The 18,348-nt window shown below is 44.5% G+C and overlaps 3 protein-coding genes across 3 annotated transcripts in view; 2 read left to right on the forward strand and 1 right to left on the reverse strand.

Moving 5' to 3' along the window:
* The window catches only part of trpc5a (transient receptor potential cation channel, subfamily C, member 5a), a 43,819-nt gene extending 30,719 nt beyond the window's left edge, over window positions 1-13,100 (forward strand). The window contains exons 8-17 of the mRNA XM_058066605.2: window positions 244-381; window positions 453-651; window positions 855-994; window positions 1,685-1,885; window positions 2,193-2,314; window positions 4,370-4,565; window positions 6,713-6,922; window positions 7,374-7,415; window positions 9,249-9,338; window positions 10,123-13,100. Coding sequence (XP_057922588.2) covers window positions 244-381; window positions 453-651; window positions 855-994; window positions 1,685-1,885; window positions 2,193-2,314; window positions 4,370-4,565; window positions 6,713-6,922; window positions 7,374-7,415; window positions 9,249-9,338; window positions 10,123-11,112 — 2,328 coding nt within the window. The 3' untranslated portion in view covers window positions 11,113-13,100. The remainder of the gene's footprint in view (window positions 1-243; window positions 382-452; window positions 652-854; window positions 995-1,684; window positions 1,886-2,192; window positions 2,315-4,369; window positions 4,566-6,712; window positions 6,923-7,373; window positions 7,416-9,248; window positions 9,339-10,122) is intronic.
* LOC131125248 (GRB2-associated-binding protein 1-like) overlaps window positions 1-15,250 on the reverse strand; it is a 64,628-nt gene extending 49,378 nt beyond the window's left edge. Inside the window, exons 1-2 of the mRNA XM_078795513.1 lie at window positions 15,030-15,250; window positions 14,562-14,658 (exon numbers count right to left, since the gene is read on the reverse strand). The gene's annotated coding sequence lies outside the window, so the exon portion shown is untranslated. The remainder of the gene's footprint in view (window positions 1-14,561; window positions 14,659-15,029) is intronic.
* A 516-nt stretch (window positions 15,251-15,766) lies between these two features.
* On the forward strand, window positions 15,767-18,076 carry cnpy3 (canopy FGF signaling regulator 3). The gene is made up of 6 exons (XM_058066611.2): window positions 15,767-15,995; window positions 16,322-16,448; window positions 17,106-17,202; window positions 17,277-17,399; window positions 17,465-17,582; window positions 17,663-18,076. Exons 1-6 carry the CDS (start codon window positions 15,887-15,889, stop codon window positions 17,902-17,904), a joined length of 816 nt encoding a protein of 271 aa, XP_057922594.1. The 5' UTR covers window positions 15,767-15,886; the 3' UTR covers window positions 17,905-18,076.
* The last annotated feature ends 272 nt before the right edge of the window (window positions 18,077-18,348 follow it).

An 18,348-nucleotide genomic window follows, 5' to 3' on the forward strand; every position in this document is an offset into this window, starting at 1 on the left:
GTATACAAAGGCATGAAAAAGCATTTACCGCTTTCCAAATTTGCTTGTCACACTCAAATCAGGAAGGGGGTAAACACTTTCACACCATCATACATAATACATATATGTGGTGAAACACCTGAGGGGGGAATACATGAGTACATCTCACCAGCCATTAACCACATACTTGTAGTCTGAAGCTGTTCTACATGCAGCAAGTCCCGTGTCAGGACTAACGTCTGCCATCTGCGTCTGTCTCGACAGTTTGTGGCACAACCTAACTGCCAGCAGCTGTTGGCCACCTTGTGGTACGACGGCTTCCCAGGCTGGAGGCGGCGCCACTGGGTGGTCAAGCTGGTCACCTGCTTCATCATCGGACTCCTGTTTCCTGTCTTTTCACTGGTATGGTTCTGCGATATGAACTCCAGACCAATTTTGTCATCACTTGGTCATCCCTACCGTTCCTTATACAGGTCTACCTGCTGGCACCCAAAAGCGCACTGGGACGCTTCATTAAGAAGCCCTTCATCAAGTTCATCTGTCACACAGCATCCTATCTGACCTTCCTCTTCCTGCTGCTGCTGGCCTCGCAGCACATCGCCCGCACCAACCTCCACATGCAGGGGCCACCGCCCACTATCGTGGAGTGGATGATACTGCCGTGGGTGCTGGGTATGTGAAAAAGTCTGCTGCTTCCATCAGTTGCAGGGTCCAATGTGTGTATTGGCTGGACAAACACTTGCAATCAATCCAGTGTGGTTACACAGCGGGGCGCCAACAAACACAAACCATCCATGGATGATGGGAATGAGTGTGTGCCTGCCAGTGTATAACCAGTATATAACCGTGTGTGTGTGTGTGTGTGTGCGCTTTAGGATTCATCTGGGCAGAGATAAAGGAGATGTGGGATGGGGGCTTCACAGAGTACATCCATGACTGGTGGAATCTGATGGATTTCGCAATGAACTCCCTCTACCTGGCTACCATATCACTGAAGATTGTGGCCTATGTAAAGGTAACACCTTCTGTGTCATTTCCCACAATCCCTCACCTATTGAAAGGTCGTTCAAATGTCCACACACATGCAGATATGCACGTATAGTGTATACCGGGAGTGTATTTAGAGGAAAAAGAGCTGCAGGGACCATTTGAGATGATATATTCTTTACTCACATCGACATCAGTGGTTGTTGACATACCGAAACTAAACAAAAAAAATGGCCATTGCCTGTAAATTCACTTTCCCCAGATACATCAGGAGAATGGGCAATCGTGGCAACAGCATAAAATGTGCAACGAGTGACTTACTGATCGTAGCAGGATAATCTTCAAGATAAAAGTATGGCGGAATTAACATGGATTACATCACAACAACAATAAAACTGTACACATTTTATGTATTTTTGATTTTAGCTACCAGAAGATTTGTGCATGTAAAATAAACTTCACTGTCATATGCCGTAGGTTTAAAAAAAAACTTAATTTTGCTCATTCTTATGTCTCAGGCGACAGTTCCGAGTAAATGTGCAAGCAATGGCTAGTTTCAGTTTCAATTTTGGTTATATTGACATCAGTGAGCCAGGCCGATGAGCATCAACACAGAGAAGCTGCACTTGGTCTACTTTTTAGGGTGATATTTATTTAGAAAGACGTGTAAAGTGTCCATCATGACTTAACCCACCCCCCGCTGTCCCACCCTCCCCAGTACAACTCTTCTCGGCCGAGAGAAGAGTGGGAGATGTGGCACCCGACGCTTATCGCCGAGGCACTGTTCGCCATCGCCAACATCTTCAGCTCACTCAGACTCATCTCGCTCTTCACCGCCAACTCGCACCTGGGGCCACTGCAGATCTCGCTGGGGAGGATGCTGCTGGACATCCTCAAGTTCCTCTTCATCTACTGCCTGGTAACCAAACAGTGTCTCACCAGCATCACTGTTTTGCCCTTTTGGCTGCATATTGCTGATTGTGATGAGGGAACACAAACAACTCTCTCTACCCTTGATGGTACTAGAAAGACATTATAGGCCTATTTCATTACACTTCAAACTCATTAAGTCCCCCCTCCAGGGAGTTACTTCCCTCTACTATCATCATGCCGACTGTTGGGATCCCTGAAGTCCAAAAATCAATCCCAGAGAAGCAGCGCTGCATCTGTATCAGCTTTACGTAACGGATAAAATGTGTATGTGAACCTTTTTTTTTCCTCCTCAGGTCCTGCTGGCGTTTGCTAACGGTCTGAACCAGCTGTACTTCTACTACGAGACCACAGCTTCAGAGGAACCCAACAACTGCAAGGGTATCCGTTGCGAACGGCAGAACAACGCTTTCTCAACGTGAGTAGCTGCATACGGCAGTGTCTTCAGGGGTCCGTAAATGCCATATTACACTCGATACGGTCAAAATGGTGAGTGTACATTGCTGGACACCCTCAATAGTCGTAGTAGTGGAAGGAGAGGGACTACACTGAAATAATGGCGGCCATAGCCTTAGTCTTTTGAGTACATGTATGTCAAAATGCAGTGTACTGTCAGCATCCAGATGTTGCACTCAAAATGGAGAGTATGCAGTGGTGCGCACCTCCTTCAAGAGTCACCATATTGGCTACATAGCAGGGAAGAATTAACAAAAATGAATGGCGTAGTCGCCACTTCATTTGAAGCAGAGGGTATAACACGCAAACAAGAATATTCAAAACAAATACATTTTTAATGATTCTACAATTGAGAAGTGAGGAAACAAGCTGGCAGGTATTTTCACAGGAGGGATTAATTCACCATTTTAAAAAATAAGTAAATAACGGTGATGATTGGGGACAGGACAATTAGCGCACTCATGTAAGTGTGCGGTATGTACACTATGTACTTAATCAAGTATACAGAGTCTTCCATTGGAGACGGAGCATATGTGATGTTTTTCTTCAGCTCGACTTGTGTTTGCCGTCGATTAATCTTTTGAATCTCTTTGCCGCAAATCGGACGGGAAACAGTGAAAACTATCCCATGAAGGATATCACGCAGACACCATTCATCTGTTGTGGGGCTGCAGACATCCACTTTGTGTGGAAGCTAAACGAGCACACTGCTCACCACGGAGGAGGCAAACAGAGCGATGGCAGCCCTGCGGGCTGCGTCAACATTTGTTTGCTCTGTGTGTGTGCGTGTGTGTGAGAGTCACAGAGAGCGAGAGAACATCAGATTCAGCGGAGACACAATCAATCCCCCATAATCCTTACTGGTTTGAAGATTCTACATTTTGTTATTGTTTTGATCCAAGTACTTTTGAGGGAATAGTGCACTTCCTGCTTGTATTCAGGTGTGCAACCACCCCCATATCTCATCTGTCCATCACACCGTCCCTGTCATGCGAACGAACGTGTTGGAGTGTTTGACACGGTGATGCAACGTGTCTCTGCATGAGTCGCGCATGAGGAGGAGTGAAAACAACTGGCTGCAGAACACCTCCACATGACTGGCAGATGACGGCACTGCCTGCCAGCATCCGCCAGCCGGCAGCTGAAAGTTTAGTGCATGATGGGAGTTCAAGCACGTGACAAAAAATCTCCATCCACATAAAATCACATTCACAGGCTGTGATGCACATTTTGGCCAATCAGAATCCTGCACACAAACGCTGAAGCCAAAATTTTGGAAAATCTCCACTTTAAAGACAAAAACCTACATTTGCGCGTGGAAGAAGCCAAAACACAGAGAAAAAAAACTCCTTTTGAAAATATCCATGTTCATGTGGACATAGCCAAAAGGAGAGTTATCACCAAACTGAGTTCCATGAGAAAAAGAGGCACTAAATCATCACATTTCTGGTTTCATAATAACATGGCTGTGTCGCACTCCATTTACACACATACACTGACTGATGCACACGCAACACAAGCCGCCGTGAGAATGAATGTCGTCCTTGAATATTTAATGCGGCACAAATACAAGCGCCCCCAGACGAGGCCGAGCGCCACCGCCAATCGTTGCTTCATCAAAGATTCAACGAGCTGCGTCCTCAGGAAGTGACACAGAGACGAGGCAGGAAATGGAGGGGCCCACGCCAGGCGACATGTCAAGTTCTTTTGGACTTAAAAAGCTGAGAAGAACATAGAGGACGCTTTATTTCACACTTTGACTCTGGTCTCTCTGGGCTTTGAGTAGTAGTGTCTTTTTGTTGTCCACTAATTTTACCAATTATTTAGAATTTATTATCTACAACCACCTAGCATCATATAATTAACGTCATAGGTATAAGTGGAATTGTCCACACTCACACTTCCACACACTTTCATGAATACAAGCACATTCATGTGATGCTCATTTTTAACAATATACATCAAATAACAAAAAAATAATTTGTGACCTCTCCTTCTTCTGCCCTTCCCCCTGCAGGCTCTTTGAGACGCTGCAGTCGCTCTTCTGGTCCATTTTCGGTCTACTCAACCTCTATGTCACCAACGTGAAGGCGCGCCATGAGTTCACCGAGTTTGTGGGAGCGACCATGTTCGGGACGTATAACGTCATCTCGCTGGTGGTTCTCCTCAACATGCTCATCGCCATGATGAACAACTCCTACCAGCTCATTGCCGTGAGTGACGCAAACACAAAGTAGTCAGCCATGTTTCAATGTTATGATGTGGTACGAAAGGATGCAGCCCACACTTAAATGTACTGTGCAGACAATCAACAACTCAACTGCGGTAGCATGACCACATTTCTTTCCTTGAAATGTGTTATTATTATTCTCCTTATTCCATGAAGTCATCATAAAACAGGTGTGCTACCTACAATATAAGAATTTTGTCAATTATCAGTTAGCAGTACACAGACAGTGGCAACGGTAACCTGCATTGACTGACCAACACTAGGTATACTTTCACAGTAGTGCATTCTGCATGTATAACTGACATAAGCGTGCTAAAATATGACACCACTCTCAATACATTGCAGTAAATGGTAACGTAAATAACGTAAATGGTGCATTTCACAAGACAGCGGGAATAATTGTGCATCAGTCACTGACGGTCAATTTTTTCATCCTTACTTCGGTTGGCGATATAAAGTCAGTTGGAAAACTGCTTGTAGTACTGAATGCGGTGCTTCAGAAAAAAATACAGTCAACAATGTTTATGTTTATTATTATTATTATGAAGATAATGAATAATTAACTTCACACAGAACATGAAAAAGTATAGAATAATGTCTCAAAGATCGCCTACACACATACACAGTACACATATAGCTGAATAATAAACGATACGTATGGCAACTTCTGATCAACCCACATCAATTTTAGACTTAAAATAACCATTTAAGTCCCACCCATGTCCGGTTAAACCACATCCATTTTCGGTTTATGCCCCGCCCACGTACAGATATGGATAGATGGATAAACAGATACAGGTGTACTCACTCATCCCTACTATTCGCTTCCTACGCCAAGTGTGGGACGTAATTATGGGAGACTTGGTCAAGTTTGACTGTAGGAGTGTCTTAGAATAATCAACACTTGGATTACCATGTAAAAATGTCATGTGATCAAGATTGAACCATTCCGACAGCTGGCGCTGAGAAAACATCTATTTATAAATAACCTATTTTGATTATAATTTCAATTTCAAATGAATAAAAAATAACCTGTGTGTTTAACAGAAGACCTATACTTACCACGCGTTAATAAAATCACCCGCTTCGGTGACACCACCCAAAAGGAGGTGCGGTGAGTGTTCGCTTTAAACGCTAGGAAGACTGCCAACTATGAAATTATTGGCACATAATGGCTACCAACTAATTATCTAAAGTGTAGAAGTATTTTGAAAAAGGGTAAAGATGACTCCATAAAGTGAAGTGCAACTTGTGTCAGCAGCTTCTTACATATCACGCAACGACCGACAACATATCATTTAAAACACGTAACGCTGTTATGCCAACTTTACACTGACTTTGTCCTTACACACGGTGTTATTTTGCACCTCTTAAAATGCAAACTGCAATTTAATATCTGTTTGCAACTGGCTCAAAATGACACCGCCAGCACTGGGCAAAGACTCCTGTGTATGTGTGTGTTTTACCTGCAGCACAGCTTACATGTTCATAGCAGGAAAAGGGCCGGATTTAAAGCTTACCACACGTTTAAAGTTAGCACCCTCCAGCCAGACACATAACCATTGCAAACAGCTCAGAATTACAAGGGAGGAGCTGGACGTACAGTAGGGTGCATCAAAAAACACAATTATTAAATTTTGATGGATTTCCTCAAAACTTTGCAAAAGAGATTTTTATGTTTATTAGAAAAAAGATGAAATGCCAGCCAAATTGATATTATGAAATTAAAATTTCCCATTCAAATTTGATGCACCCTAACGTACAGTCACCTAGCATTAGTAACACACTTGGCTAAAACGCATTGAAATCCTGCAACGTCCGCAAGGTCCCCCTGGTCAATAATACACATCCGAGGTTTGGCAATCAACGCTTGAATGACAGGTGACAAGCCTTGGGAGAATGTGATCTGGTCATATGACATTGACACACAAAAACTGACCCTTTTGGCATCCCTCCTGAGATGTGTGCTAATGCTAATTAATGAATAACCTTTATTTAATATTATTTTCTACAGGTCTCAGTTACAATAAACCTACCATAAGAGTTGTTGACTGTTCATATCTCTACAAAATCAGCAGTGGATCAAATACTTATTTTCCCCACTGTCACATGTGTACGATATGTTTTCAGGACCACGCCGACATCGAGTGGAAATTTGCCCGCACAAAGCTGTGGATGAGCTATTTCGACGAGGGCGGAACGCTGCCACCTCCATTCAACATCGTTCCCAGCCCCAAGTCCATCTGGTACCTGCTCATGTGGCTCCACAACAAGCTGTGCGACCGAGGACAGCCGCCCGAGGACGACCCGCACAAGTGTGAGAACCTGCGAGAGTTCACCGTAAGTGAAGGCCGGATCACCCGGACGCGAGACCTCATTTAGGTCGTTTCTGACGCACGTGTTGCGTTCCCCTGTAGAGATCCAGAACAGAGTTGGTCATCAGCTGTTTGTCCATGAGAACGATTAAACACGTCCCAGTGAACACGTTTCAGTCTGCACACATGCGCATATACACACACACACACACACACACACACACACACAGGCATGTTCACTTCATCTGAAGTCAGCTGAGTTATATAAGCCATGCAGCCCACATAAGTTCACAGAGCCACGCAGCACTGCAGAGATCTCTCTGTGTGTGTGTGTGTGTGTGTGTGTGTGCACTCTTATCTTCTTTTCCAAATGAAATCCAAATACTCCACTGCCACTTACAGCAGTCACTCTGGCAAATAAAATAAAATACATGCTTTTGGAGTGTGTAACGTGACTTTTGCTTTCTTCTCTGCAGGAGCGTCATGCTGACAGTCTGATACAGAACCAGCACTACCAGGTGTGTTACGCAGGGTATTTTTTTGTGGGTCAAGTAAGCGCCGATAAAGCCAAGGGTCCAACACTTACTTCTACTGTGTCCAAACATTTTCCACCAAGGGTTGCATGAAAGTATTCAGGGGTCATTTTGACTCACCACTAATGAATGCTAATCAATAGAACAGATAGAATCTGAGTCACAGTCGAACCTTCAACCTGGTTGACTATTTCCATCTAAAAGCAGCAAAGTGGTGGGACGCGACTCTGACGGAGGTTCTCCAATCCATGTCTACATAATCCACAATGCTTGCCTGTTAGAATTCCACCGACGACTTATGATCATACATTAACTTTTGTTCACCTCGCTTCAATTTGAAGACAGCTGACTGAACCGCTGATGCAACATCAGTAGTTAGGTTGTAAGTATCCTGCCATTATAACTGACGTAGAGTGAATGAGATTAAAAATTCATACTTTAAGACAATTTATTATGAAATTGGGTTCTGAATTCTGATGCCGAACCATGAATAAGCGGGCATCCATTTTGATTTTCAACACGATCCTTTTTCACAAGAAATCCTCACTTTGTCATTCCCACGTCAGAGGTTGCCCCCCCCCCCGCTGCCGCCGCCGCCCTCTGATCTTATATGGAAGCATGTCATGATTCCGCTGAAGGTTAAGTGATTTTATGTCCCAAATGTAGGCAGCCGGTGTCAAACGTCAGCAGCTTTCTGATTAAAATTCCCCGCTTTGCGTCGATGTCCTTGACAAATGCGCACACCGCTTTCCCGCCGTGGCGTTGGTGATCATAAAGGAAGTGAACAGTGCAGCCGATTCTTCACGCCGTATTGTAAGATAAAACACTACATTGGTTTCCACGGTGTCAAGCTCACTTTGATGGATTCTCGTCGGGATCTGTTGACTAAATCCAGCGCGCCTCCTTTCCTGCATCACCTCTGAGCAGCAGTGCTTTGGCTTGGTTTCAATTGGTGCACTTTTTTAGTCTTAGTACACATCGAGGGGTATGGTAAAATGCAGTCGGTATCCGGATGTTTCTAAAAAAAAAAAAAAAAAAAACGATCATAATGGTGACTGTGCAGCCATGGACCTTAACCACTCTGAGAAATTATTTTAGATTAGATTAAATTAGATTACAGAGAACTTTATTGATCCCTTGGACGTGTGCCCTCAGGGAAATTAAAGTTCCAGTCGCAGCAGCGCCGTATGCAGTATACAGGACAGCGCGTCAAAATGCAGTGCACTGCCAGTACCTGGATGTTGTCATCAAAAGAAAGCTGCAAATTTATATGTGGCACAAACAAAGTAAAAGTGCACAGTAAAAAACTCTGGTGTAATTTTAAACAGCATAGTGCTGTCCCAAATGGATGACTCTATTTACCCACTTACTGGTAATGACAATCATGATATTTACCCACTTCCTCTTCGTCTTATTCTGTGCTTTTTCCTTGTGAATTGCAACCACTAAGTGGTTTTGTGAATGTATACACTCAAAATGTTTGAAGTTTAAGTACGGAAGTGAGCCAGCTGAGATACAGCCTTAGTCTTTGTCTTTGGCAGCGGCTGCTTAAACATGCCGCCATCTTGTCCTGACTGGCATGAGAAGGCGTCCTTCTCTGTGGCGCTGGCAGAGGCGGAGAGCGACAGCTCGCCACCGCGTCCTGCTTGGACGACGCATGTGTTGGCCGTGGGAGAACGCCACGCTAGCATTGAGTCTCTCGCCCAGGTCGCAGTGGACATTCTCTCCCACACTTGCTGGCGAGTTAATTAACGTGTGGTCGCCTAATTGATGAAAGTAACCTCTGGTCCTTCTTGTGCTCCACTCCGTTTCCAACAGGAAGTCATCCGGAACCTGGTGAAGAGGTACGTGGCTGCCATGATCCGCAGCGCCAAGACGGACGAGGGCCTGACGGAGGAGAACTTTAAGGTGGGTAGGACTACTGGTAGGCTGTTGTCATGGTGACCACTCCAGCAACAGACAAAAAGATATTGGCTACGGGGTTTAATTTTGCAAGCGGTGGCGGCGGTCTGATTCCAGAATTAATGGTCCACGCGCTCTCCATCATGTTTCCCATAATGCCTTGCACTTTGATGAGCTTCCAATGACTTCCAATGTGGCTTTCGCTTGCAGAAAGCACATGAAGTGGACGCTGGATTCACTTGGACTGATGAGCATGCATAATCTGGCACTAATGTCTCTCTCTCTCACACACACACTCACACACACACACACACACACACACACACGGTGAACACAGATCCCATATGGTGGGTGGCTTGTGATGACATTTGTCACAACAGATAGACGCACATTCAACCTCGTTGTTCACCGGGGCATTGCAGTTGTGCACAAACAATTACTGTAAAAGTTGGACTTTGAACAAGTATGACATCACTAGGTATGCAGTGTGCATAGGATACTTATTGAAGCGTACTACGTTGTGAAGTGAATTAATATTAGCTAAGTGTAGTAGCAAGTGTTTATATTGGTTTCGAGAGATTTGGCACAACACTGAACAAAATTCACACACTGAGGAACCAAGTACACAGTATAGTTATTGAAGTATACTAATAGTATTCCATTTGTGACACAGCCAAACCCTTCAAATGTGTTAGCAAGTGTTGGCTCAAGCGAAGGAAGTGGGCGGAGACAGGAAAGACCACCTCGGCTTGCGTCTTCTCGTAATAAACGCGTCTTTGTGTGCTTCCAGGAGTTGAAGCAGGACATCTCCAGTTTCCGCTACGAGGTCCTGGATCTCCTCGGCAACAGACGTCCTCCTCGCAGACACTACTCGTCTTCCAGTGACGCAGCCAGAGATGACGGGGGCGTGGCCTCAGAGGACGACAGCGAGCCAGGCGACGGCCAGCGATCAAAGGGCGTGACCTTTACCACGCCGCTGGTGGACGACTCGAGGCCGGCGCCGACATTGGGTGTCTCGGCCTTGGTGCGCTCCATCTCTGGGATGAGCGGTGTGGAGAAAGAGGGCGAGGCAGAAGAGGAGGAGGAGGTGGAGGGCATGTGCTGGGGGGAGGAGGATGAGGAAGAGGAGGAGGGCAAACCAAAGAGCAACGGGCTAAAGACGACGGGGGTCCTACTTTCTGCCTCCACTACCCTTCCCCCTCCATCGTCATCCCTGGCATCAGCACTGTCGTCTTCGCTGGCTCGCACGAGGAGCCGCCTTCAGCGTCTCTCGGCGCCGACGGCAAAGACGGACTCCTTCAAGCGCCTGTCCTTCCTGTTCTCCCGCTCCAAACGCAGAGCCCCGCCCATGCCACTCCCTCTTCAATCCCCGCCTTCCTACACCATCTCCGACGGGCTACTCCTGCCGAGAGGGGGTCGCACCGACTTGGGACTGGGTCACGTGACCCGCAGCGAGACTCGCCTGAACGAGGTGGGCCGCTCGGTGGACGCCAGCAGTCCCTCCTTTTCGTCACGCAGAACAAACGGACGCGATTCCCTCCTGACGCTCCCCCCACCGCCGCCGTGCCCATGCCAGTCGCTGCACTGCACCTCCAACATGTCCGAGTCTAGCTCACGCCTCCTGGACTCCAGTGAGGACGTTTTCCAGGTCGGGGGCAGCGTGGAGGGTGCTGGCGGGGGCGGACTGATGATGATGATGGGCGGGTGGGTGGGACCCTGTGATGATGTCATCGAGGACAGCTGCGAGGTCATCGAGGACTCTGTCAGCACGCAACTATAAAGACGATGTCAGACTGGCCTCAGACATTTCCAGAAAGGAGGCGGGCCCGGTTGCAAGCCACGCCCACTGGAACAGGACATCTAGCTAGCTAAACATGCATTAGCCTGTCAACGAGCCAATTAGCGTATTAGGCATTCGCGTGTTTGTTTTTTTTTTATGCGATGACATCACTTTGCAATAACACTACGACACATTTCTCGGAAAGTTTGTTGGTCGGTTACGGAAAGACGAGCAGCAAAACGTCAAAGAAGGAGGAATAAATGGACGCTCATTTGTCCCTTTAAGCAATTTAGCCCACTGCAACACCAACAAGTACCAGGACTGGACCAAAGTCAACATCGCCTGAGGAGGACAAAGGGAAGCCCCGCCCCTTAACTCTGCTGTAATAGCCTGCACCCTCCCTCACCCCGACCCTTTCTGCACCAATCAGGGCCAAGGAACTGTTTCTAACACTTCTACGAGTAATAACACTAATAATAATAATAATAATAATAACAATAATAGGACTATTGTGGTTTGCTTCTTGTTGCCTCCAAGACTCCTCTTATTCAGTTCTTCCGTCTTTTTGTTACGTTTTTTTCTAAGCTGCTCAACAAAACAAACTGACTTGAAAGGCGCCAGGAAGTGATGGCGGCGAATGACTGAGGACACGCAGCACTTTTGTCTTTTTGCTACCAACACGAACCTTATTTTCCTCTGGAAGGTTCTTTAGGAGTTGTTCTGGCATGAGCGGACGACTTTTGACGCGAATGTCAGCGCTACACAATTTATGCATGTTTGAGCACGCACACACACACAAACACACACAGACACACACACATACACAAACGCACTGCTTCCGCCACATAACGTAAGGCTGCAGTAACCGTGAGCACCACCAGGGGCGTGTTTTCCTGTCATGTTGCCATGGTGACCTGCTGCAATACAGAGGGGGGCGGGCCATCAATCACACCAATCACCATGACAACACAGAAGCCTTTTAAAAGGGCACTTCCACCCCCAAATATTAGAAATGAACATGCTTATTGACGAGTATTGATTGCTGTAAAAGCTCATTTGATTGATGGGCACACACACACACAGAGCTGATAATCAATCATTCTGATGGATCAATATCAGTAATGGCTGTCTGATTCTGACTTTGTGTGTGTTGTCCCACCGCCTCTTTAGAAGACAAATCTCCTTCAGTGACACACGCTTAGACGCCACTGTCTCTTGAGGGTAGGGCTTCATTGTGTTTAATTCCCATATGCACACACACACACACACACTTTCACTCACATGCATGTGCCCACTCACTTGGACACATGTGATTAGTGTACCCACATAAACGCACACACGCACGCACACACACACACACACACACACACACACACACACGGAATGTTATGACTTTGACAATAGGATTTATGTTCTGACAACAGCAGGACAACAAGGACAAACACACAGGGCGTGAAGAAAAGCAGTGTGTGTGTGTGTGTGTGTGTGTGTGTGTATGTGTGTGTGTGAGTTCCTCCCTGCATTAATCATAATATTTAAGTACCAATATAAAATGATATAAATGTGTGTGCGTGTGATCATCCACAGACCCGTACGGCCAGTACACAAAGTAAAGCTTTCAGGTGTCAAACACACACACACACACACACACACACGTGACATCAGGTGCCCCCCCTTCACCCTTCAAGGGTATTTTCAGCTTTAAAACAAAAAAAAAAACTCCTTTGTTTTTCCACTGAATGAACGTATGATTGTGTTATTTTTCTAGAAGCGGCCGCTAGCGCACGTTGTTGACTTTAATAAAAGCATCCTTACAAAAAAATATATATATTTTAAGTGTTGGTTTGTTCGGGAACTCTTCATTAGGAGCGACTTTCAAAAGAAGCCATTTTGGGTCCTGTTGGTTCTGAATGAGAAAAAAAACTATCCTACTTCCTGTGAGGCCTTTTTAAGTGTGCATGAATTTCCTGTGTGGACGACACCATGTATCAGGGGGTGATCACACTTACGAGATACTACTAAAACGACCAAGCCCCAAAGATCTACCTTATACTATAAATACATAGAAACATATATTTACTATGTTTATAAATATGAGTATTTATGTACATTATATGTATTTTACTTTTTCATTATGCAATTCAAAATGATCATACATCTAACCGGTAAACTTTGAAATACTGTTGCAAATATTCATAATTAGTACTTCATATTTTCAAGGTTTACAGGTAATCAAAGTACTTGATATCATAATGATATGAAAATGGCAATAAAGATAATTACACATAATTCCTCAGTAGTTGTGTACATAACCTGAGTACCGGTAATATGTGAGTAAAAATAGCTACATAACATTCATTAGGAGACACACTTCATGTATTACATCCGGTTAGCATTTCCCATCGGACATTATCAATATATAAGAATTGAAAATGATTACGGAAAAAAGCAATACAGCCGAAGTCAAGGCAACATATTCAAAAGGTTCAACAGTGGGTACATTTCCTGTTCCTCATGAAATAATAGTTTATGATACAGAAGTGTATAAAAACACACATTTTCATAATGGAGTTCATGACACAAAGCAAAGCCATGAGACTATTGACTGTTTTTCTACATAAGTGACAGGATAACTTTTATCAGATATGTTCATGCGACCCTGTGGCACCCCTGTTATGCATAATAGAACAATCAGCAGGGGTCACATGACTAACAAGTTTAAGCAACCTCAGTTAACCTCTTTGGAAGTGTTTTGGAGATACATCACAAGACAACGTAATGCAAAATACAATGTATGAATGAAACAGTCAGCAGGGGCCGCCACTTAAAGCGCTCGCTATCTTAAGCAACCTCAGCTCGCTTCTTTGGAGATGTTCTCCAGCGATGCACACAACACACTACGGCTCAAATATGCACACTGACCAACAGTTTTTTGTTTTTTTTTTAAACACCACATTGTCCGTGAGCTGATTGTGTGACTGTTGAAAGCTCTTTTTGCTTCTTCAATAGCATGTGTGCGTGTGTGTTTCACACAAAGCTCTTGTGTGGGCTGCACTGCTGAATAGGAACCAGCTTTCATCTTTTCTCTCTCGCACGCTGCATCCAGCTCCCCTCCACCAACTCAGTGTCAACTTGTGCTATGAGACACACACTCATCTGCCAGCGTACGTGTGTGTGTGTGTGTGTGTGTGTGTGTACGTAATGAGGAGCCGGCTGTCCTTTTGGCAGGCAGCAGCACGTTGAAGCACCTCTCACAATAAGAGGACCATCATTGAAGGACTGAGGAACACTCTCATCTTCACCATTGCACCAACGTGAAATAACAGTTATCATTACATCAATTACATAGTTGTACTCTTAGATTCTATAAAAAACATATATGAAGCAAATCAAAAACTCTCCACTGTTTTTGTAGACGTGTGTGTGTGTTTGTTGCATGAAAAACTCACCACAATGTTGCTCCTTGACTTGAAGGAGAACTTAACCTGAAGGCCCCAAAGGTTGTTCAAGTTTCATCTGGGATGATGTTTGCTCCACGAAGAAAATCTGTTGACACACATATCACTTTAGCACTGACTGGAAACACAAATCAGCTTTAAAAAGAATAGTATCATCCACGTAATCATAAATAAATGACAACAACAAATACATAGTGGTAAACTACATGATGGAAAACATCAACCTTGTTTTAAATTGTTTTCAACAGCGCTCTCTGGTGGAATACATTAAAACTGCATGTGTATTAGTGTGTTCACAATGAGAAGCAGGGCAAAATGCAGCGTGAGGCAAGTACCCGGATGTTGCACACACCACGCCGCTAGTGCTAAGTGTGCAGCAATGGACCCTTATCACCCTCCATGGACACATTGTTTACTTCCTGGTGGCGCGAATTTTTAACAGTGATAGTGCTCACTTACCGGAAATGAGGAAATGACGTCGCGATATTTACAATTTTCGCTTCTTCTTCTCTCCCTTTTAATTGTGAATTTGCAATCACTTGAGTTCCACTTTTGTTACGAATCAAAGGTAGTTGTGAGTGGTAAGTGTCCATTGCTCATTGTATTTTACAATGGAACGTACTTCAGCAATCAAACTGCTCAGTATGGGAGCGCGCGCATTCAAACGATAGCCATCTTGGCTACGTAAGCGGAAGAGGAGGGACTAACACGAGTGGTATCAATTTAAAAAAAAGGGAAGTAGAAGAAGCGAAAAATTCTTTGTTATTGTCATTTACAGTAAATGTGCAACGACAGTCGTCCACTGAAGACTGTCACAATTGTATGTTTCCACTGCCACACTTATGTACTTATATTTTACAATATATCCTGAGGGCGCCTAGTACTTAGCAGCACTTCACTGTGTGAACGCAGTTACATGCAACAGTCATTTTAATCACAGAAGTGCGGTAATTGAATTCTACAAGTTTGAAACACTTTAGACAAAGTTAAAACTGCAACATCTTTGCTCCACATTATGTGAAAACAAATGTTAGAATAAAATGTGTATTATATAGTCTGAGCGTCTAGTCAACTCAGGTGTGTGTGCTTTTAGCGCCTACCTGTGGATTAAATGACAACTGCACCGCGACTGATGCCTTTTCCTTGGCTCTCATTGGTCCAGCTCGTGACACTTCTTGCTCTCTAATTGGTCGACCAAGACCTGAAACCGGAAGTGGTTTTGAGCTCCGACGATCTGAAGCTCCAAGCAATAGTGGAAAACATTGCTTATTTTTCAACGTTAGAAGTACAAGTGAAACATTCTCAAAGGCGCTGGGATGAGTTTAGTGGTTCATATTTGGCTTTTCTTCATCGTTGCTGCGGCTGGAACGGCGAAGAAGAGCGACGGCGATGATGAATGGGTTCATCTTCCGGACAATTGTGAAGGTAACGGAGAAGTGGGCAACACTTAATACAAAATTAACACCTTTACATAATAACATTAGTAACACCAACACTATGATAACGTAATCCCAATAATATATTAGGAAACTGTCACTTAGCATGACATCATACACAAGCATGGTGCCCTGCAATCATTAGTATATGATGATGAATTGGACATTGCATTGGTGATGCATTCAATGCTCATACGTTATTTTTGTCTACAATTCAATCAGTAATTGAAGGGAAGGGACATGTGTCAGTACATAAAAGTCATGGCCATGTATGGGTGACAATCTGACTGATGTTCATGATGATTGTGTCTTCAGTGTGCAAGTTTGTCAGCATCGAGATGAAGTCAGCTTTTGAAGAAACTGGAAAGACAAAGGAAGTCATCGACAGAAACTATCGATTCATCGACAGCAAGGGCTCTCCGCCAATCAAATACGTCAAGTCGTAAGTGTGTGGAACACTTGAATAGATATACTGTACTCTGTTCCTGAGGGTGTCAAAGAATAAGTATACTGTACTGTCCTGAACCCATAATTGTCATTGCGCACTTGCTGGAAACCATTATCACAATATTTTTTAACTTCTTCTTTCCTGTTTGTGATTTGCAACCGCTCAACCATTCTGCCATATGCAGCCAAAATGGCGACTAGAGAGGGTGGTAAGTGTCAATCAATGCACACTCATAATTCTGGCCATTTTGAGTGCAACATCCAGGACAGTGCACAACATTTTACCGTACGTGCATTAATAACTCTCAATTTAAACACTGCCAGACTTAGCATTTGGCTAACTTGAGTGGTTGCAATTCACCATAAAAAAGGAGAGAAGAAGAAGCAGGTAAATATCATAATCATCATTTCCGGTAAGTGCGTAATAACGGTTATCAATTTAGAACCGCACAACACAATCAAAATGGCTGCACTCAGGAACTAAGTGCACATAGTATGCGTATTTAAGTGTACTGATGGACATATTGTATTTCAGACACAGCCAGACAAGTGGAAGTGTGGAAGTGTGCGTCAGTTCAACGTGTTAGAAACCTTATGGGTATGAAATAAGGTCAAAGGTCAGTCTCATGTGCAGTTGTTCATCTGTCCACAGTGACCTGCGCTTCATTGAGGTGGTGGAGAACGTGTGTCAGAGGCTGCTGGAGTACAACCTGCACAAAGAGAGAAGTGGCAGCAACCGCTTTGCCAAAGTTCGTCTCATTTCAAAGTAAAAGCTTCTGTGTGTCGTCGTATTCGCTCTTAACGTGTTTGTGTGTGTGTGCAGGGGATGTCGGAGACCTTCTCCACCCTCCACGGTCTGGTCAATAAAGGCGTGAACGTGGTCATGGACATTCCATTTGAGCTGTGGAATGAAACGTCGGCGGAGGTGGCCGACCTCAAGAAGAGGGTGCGTTATCACACACGTACACACCCGTCAACAGGATTTCTAACATGTGTGTGTGTGTCTGTCAGTGTGACGTACTGGTGGAGCAGTATGAGGATGTGATTGAAGACTGGTACAAAGGCAACCAGGAAGAGGACCTGACCACTTACCTGTGTGAGAAGCATGTGCTGAAAGGACAGGATTCAGGTGACATACACACACACACACACACACACACACAATTAGACTAACCACACCCCGATGCTGACCTCTGGATCTTTGTCCAGCCTGCTTGCAGGAGGCATGGACACCCAAGAAGAAGGGAGACCAGGCGGCTATGGCAGAGGACATGAAGAAGAAGAAGAGAAAGAACAAGAAAGAGGAAGGAGATAAAGGAGCTGACAGCCAGAAGAAGAAAAAGAAGAAGAAGAAGAGCAAAGCCCCTCTTGAGAGGACAGAGGAAGGGGGGTTGTCAGATGAGGATGTCCAGCCTCAAGTGTCTCTCTCTGGGATGAAGACGGAGTTGTGAGGGAAAACACAAGAGAACTTTATGCAGAATCTACAGATCGCCTGCAGGAATGCGTGTGTGTGTGTGTGTGTGTGTGTGTAGCTGCTATTTAAGATGCACATACGTGTGTTTGTGTTTCTACTGATTTTTGTTGCTTCGTTCTAATGCTGTGAGTCTATCAATAAATGTTTTTAAACCTACATGCGCCTTATTACTTTAATATTGATAGTTTTATTTTAATACTCATCATTTTATTTTAATCCATCTGTTTTCTTCCTCATAGGTGAGTTGACTTTAGGTGAGAGGTGGGCTCCTCCATGGACTCGTTCCCAGACACATCCACACAACTAGAGTCTACAATTAACATAACTTAAGCACATTTTGCAATGTGGTAGCATGCAAAGGGAGAACAAAGGAGATTAAACCCTCGATGTCCGGACGATGAGACCAAAATACTAACCACTT

This window comes from Doryrhamphus excisus, linkage group LG2 (genome assembly GCF_037039965.1).
Source record: "Doryrhamphus excisus strain RoL-2023G ecotype Guam linkage group LG2, RoL_Dexc_Guam_v1.1, whole genome shotgun sequence".
Taxonomy (NCBI): Eukaryota; Metazoa; Chordata; class Actinopteri; order Syngnathiformes; family Syngnathidae; genus Doryrhamphus; species Doryrhamphus excisus.

Excerpts from the sequence above, each read along its gene's own strand:
- cnpy3 (XM_058066611.2), top strand. The coding sequence starts at position 15,887 with ATGAGTTTAGTGGTTCATATTTGGCTTTTCTTCATCGTTGCTGCGGCT. Across the intron at positions 15,996-16,321 it reads TCTTCCGGACAATTGTGAAG|TGTGCAAGTTTGTCAGCATC; the intron begins GTAACGGAGAAG and ends TTGTGTCTTCAG. Across the intron at positions 16,449-17,105 it reads CCAATCAAATACGTCAAGTC|TGACCTGCGCTTCATTGAGG; the intron begins GTAAGTGTGTGG and ends ATCTGTCCACAG.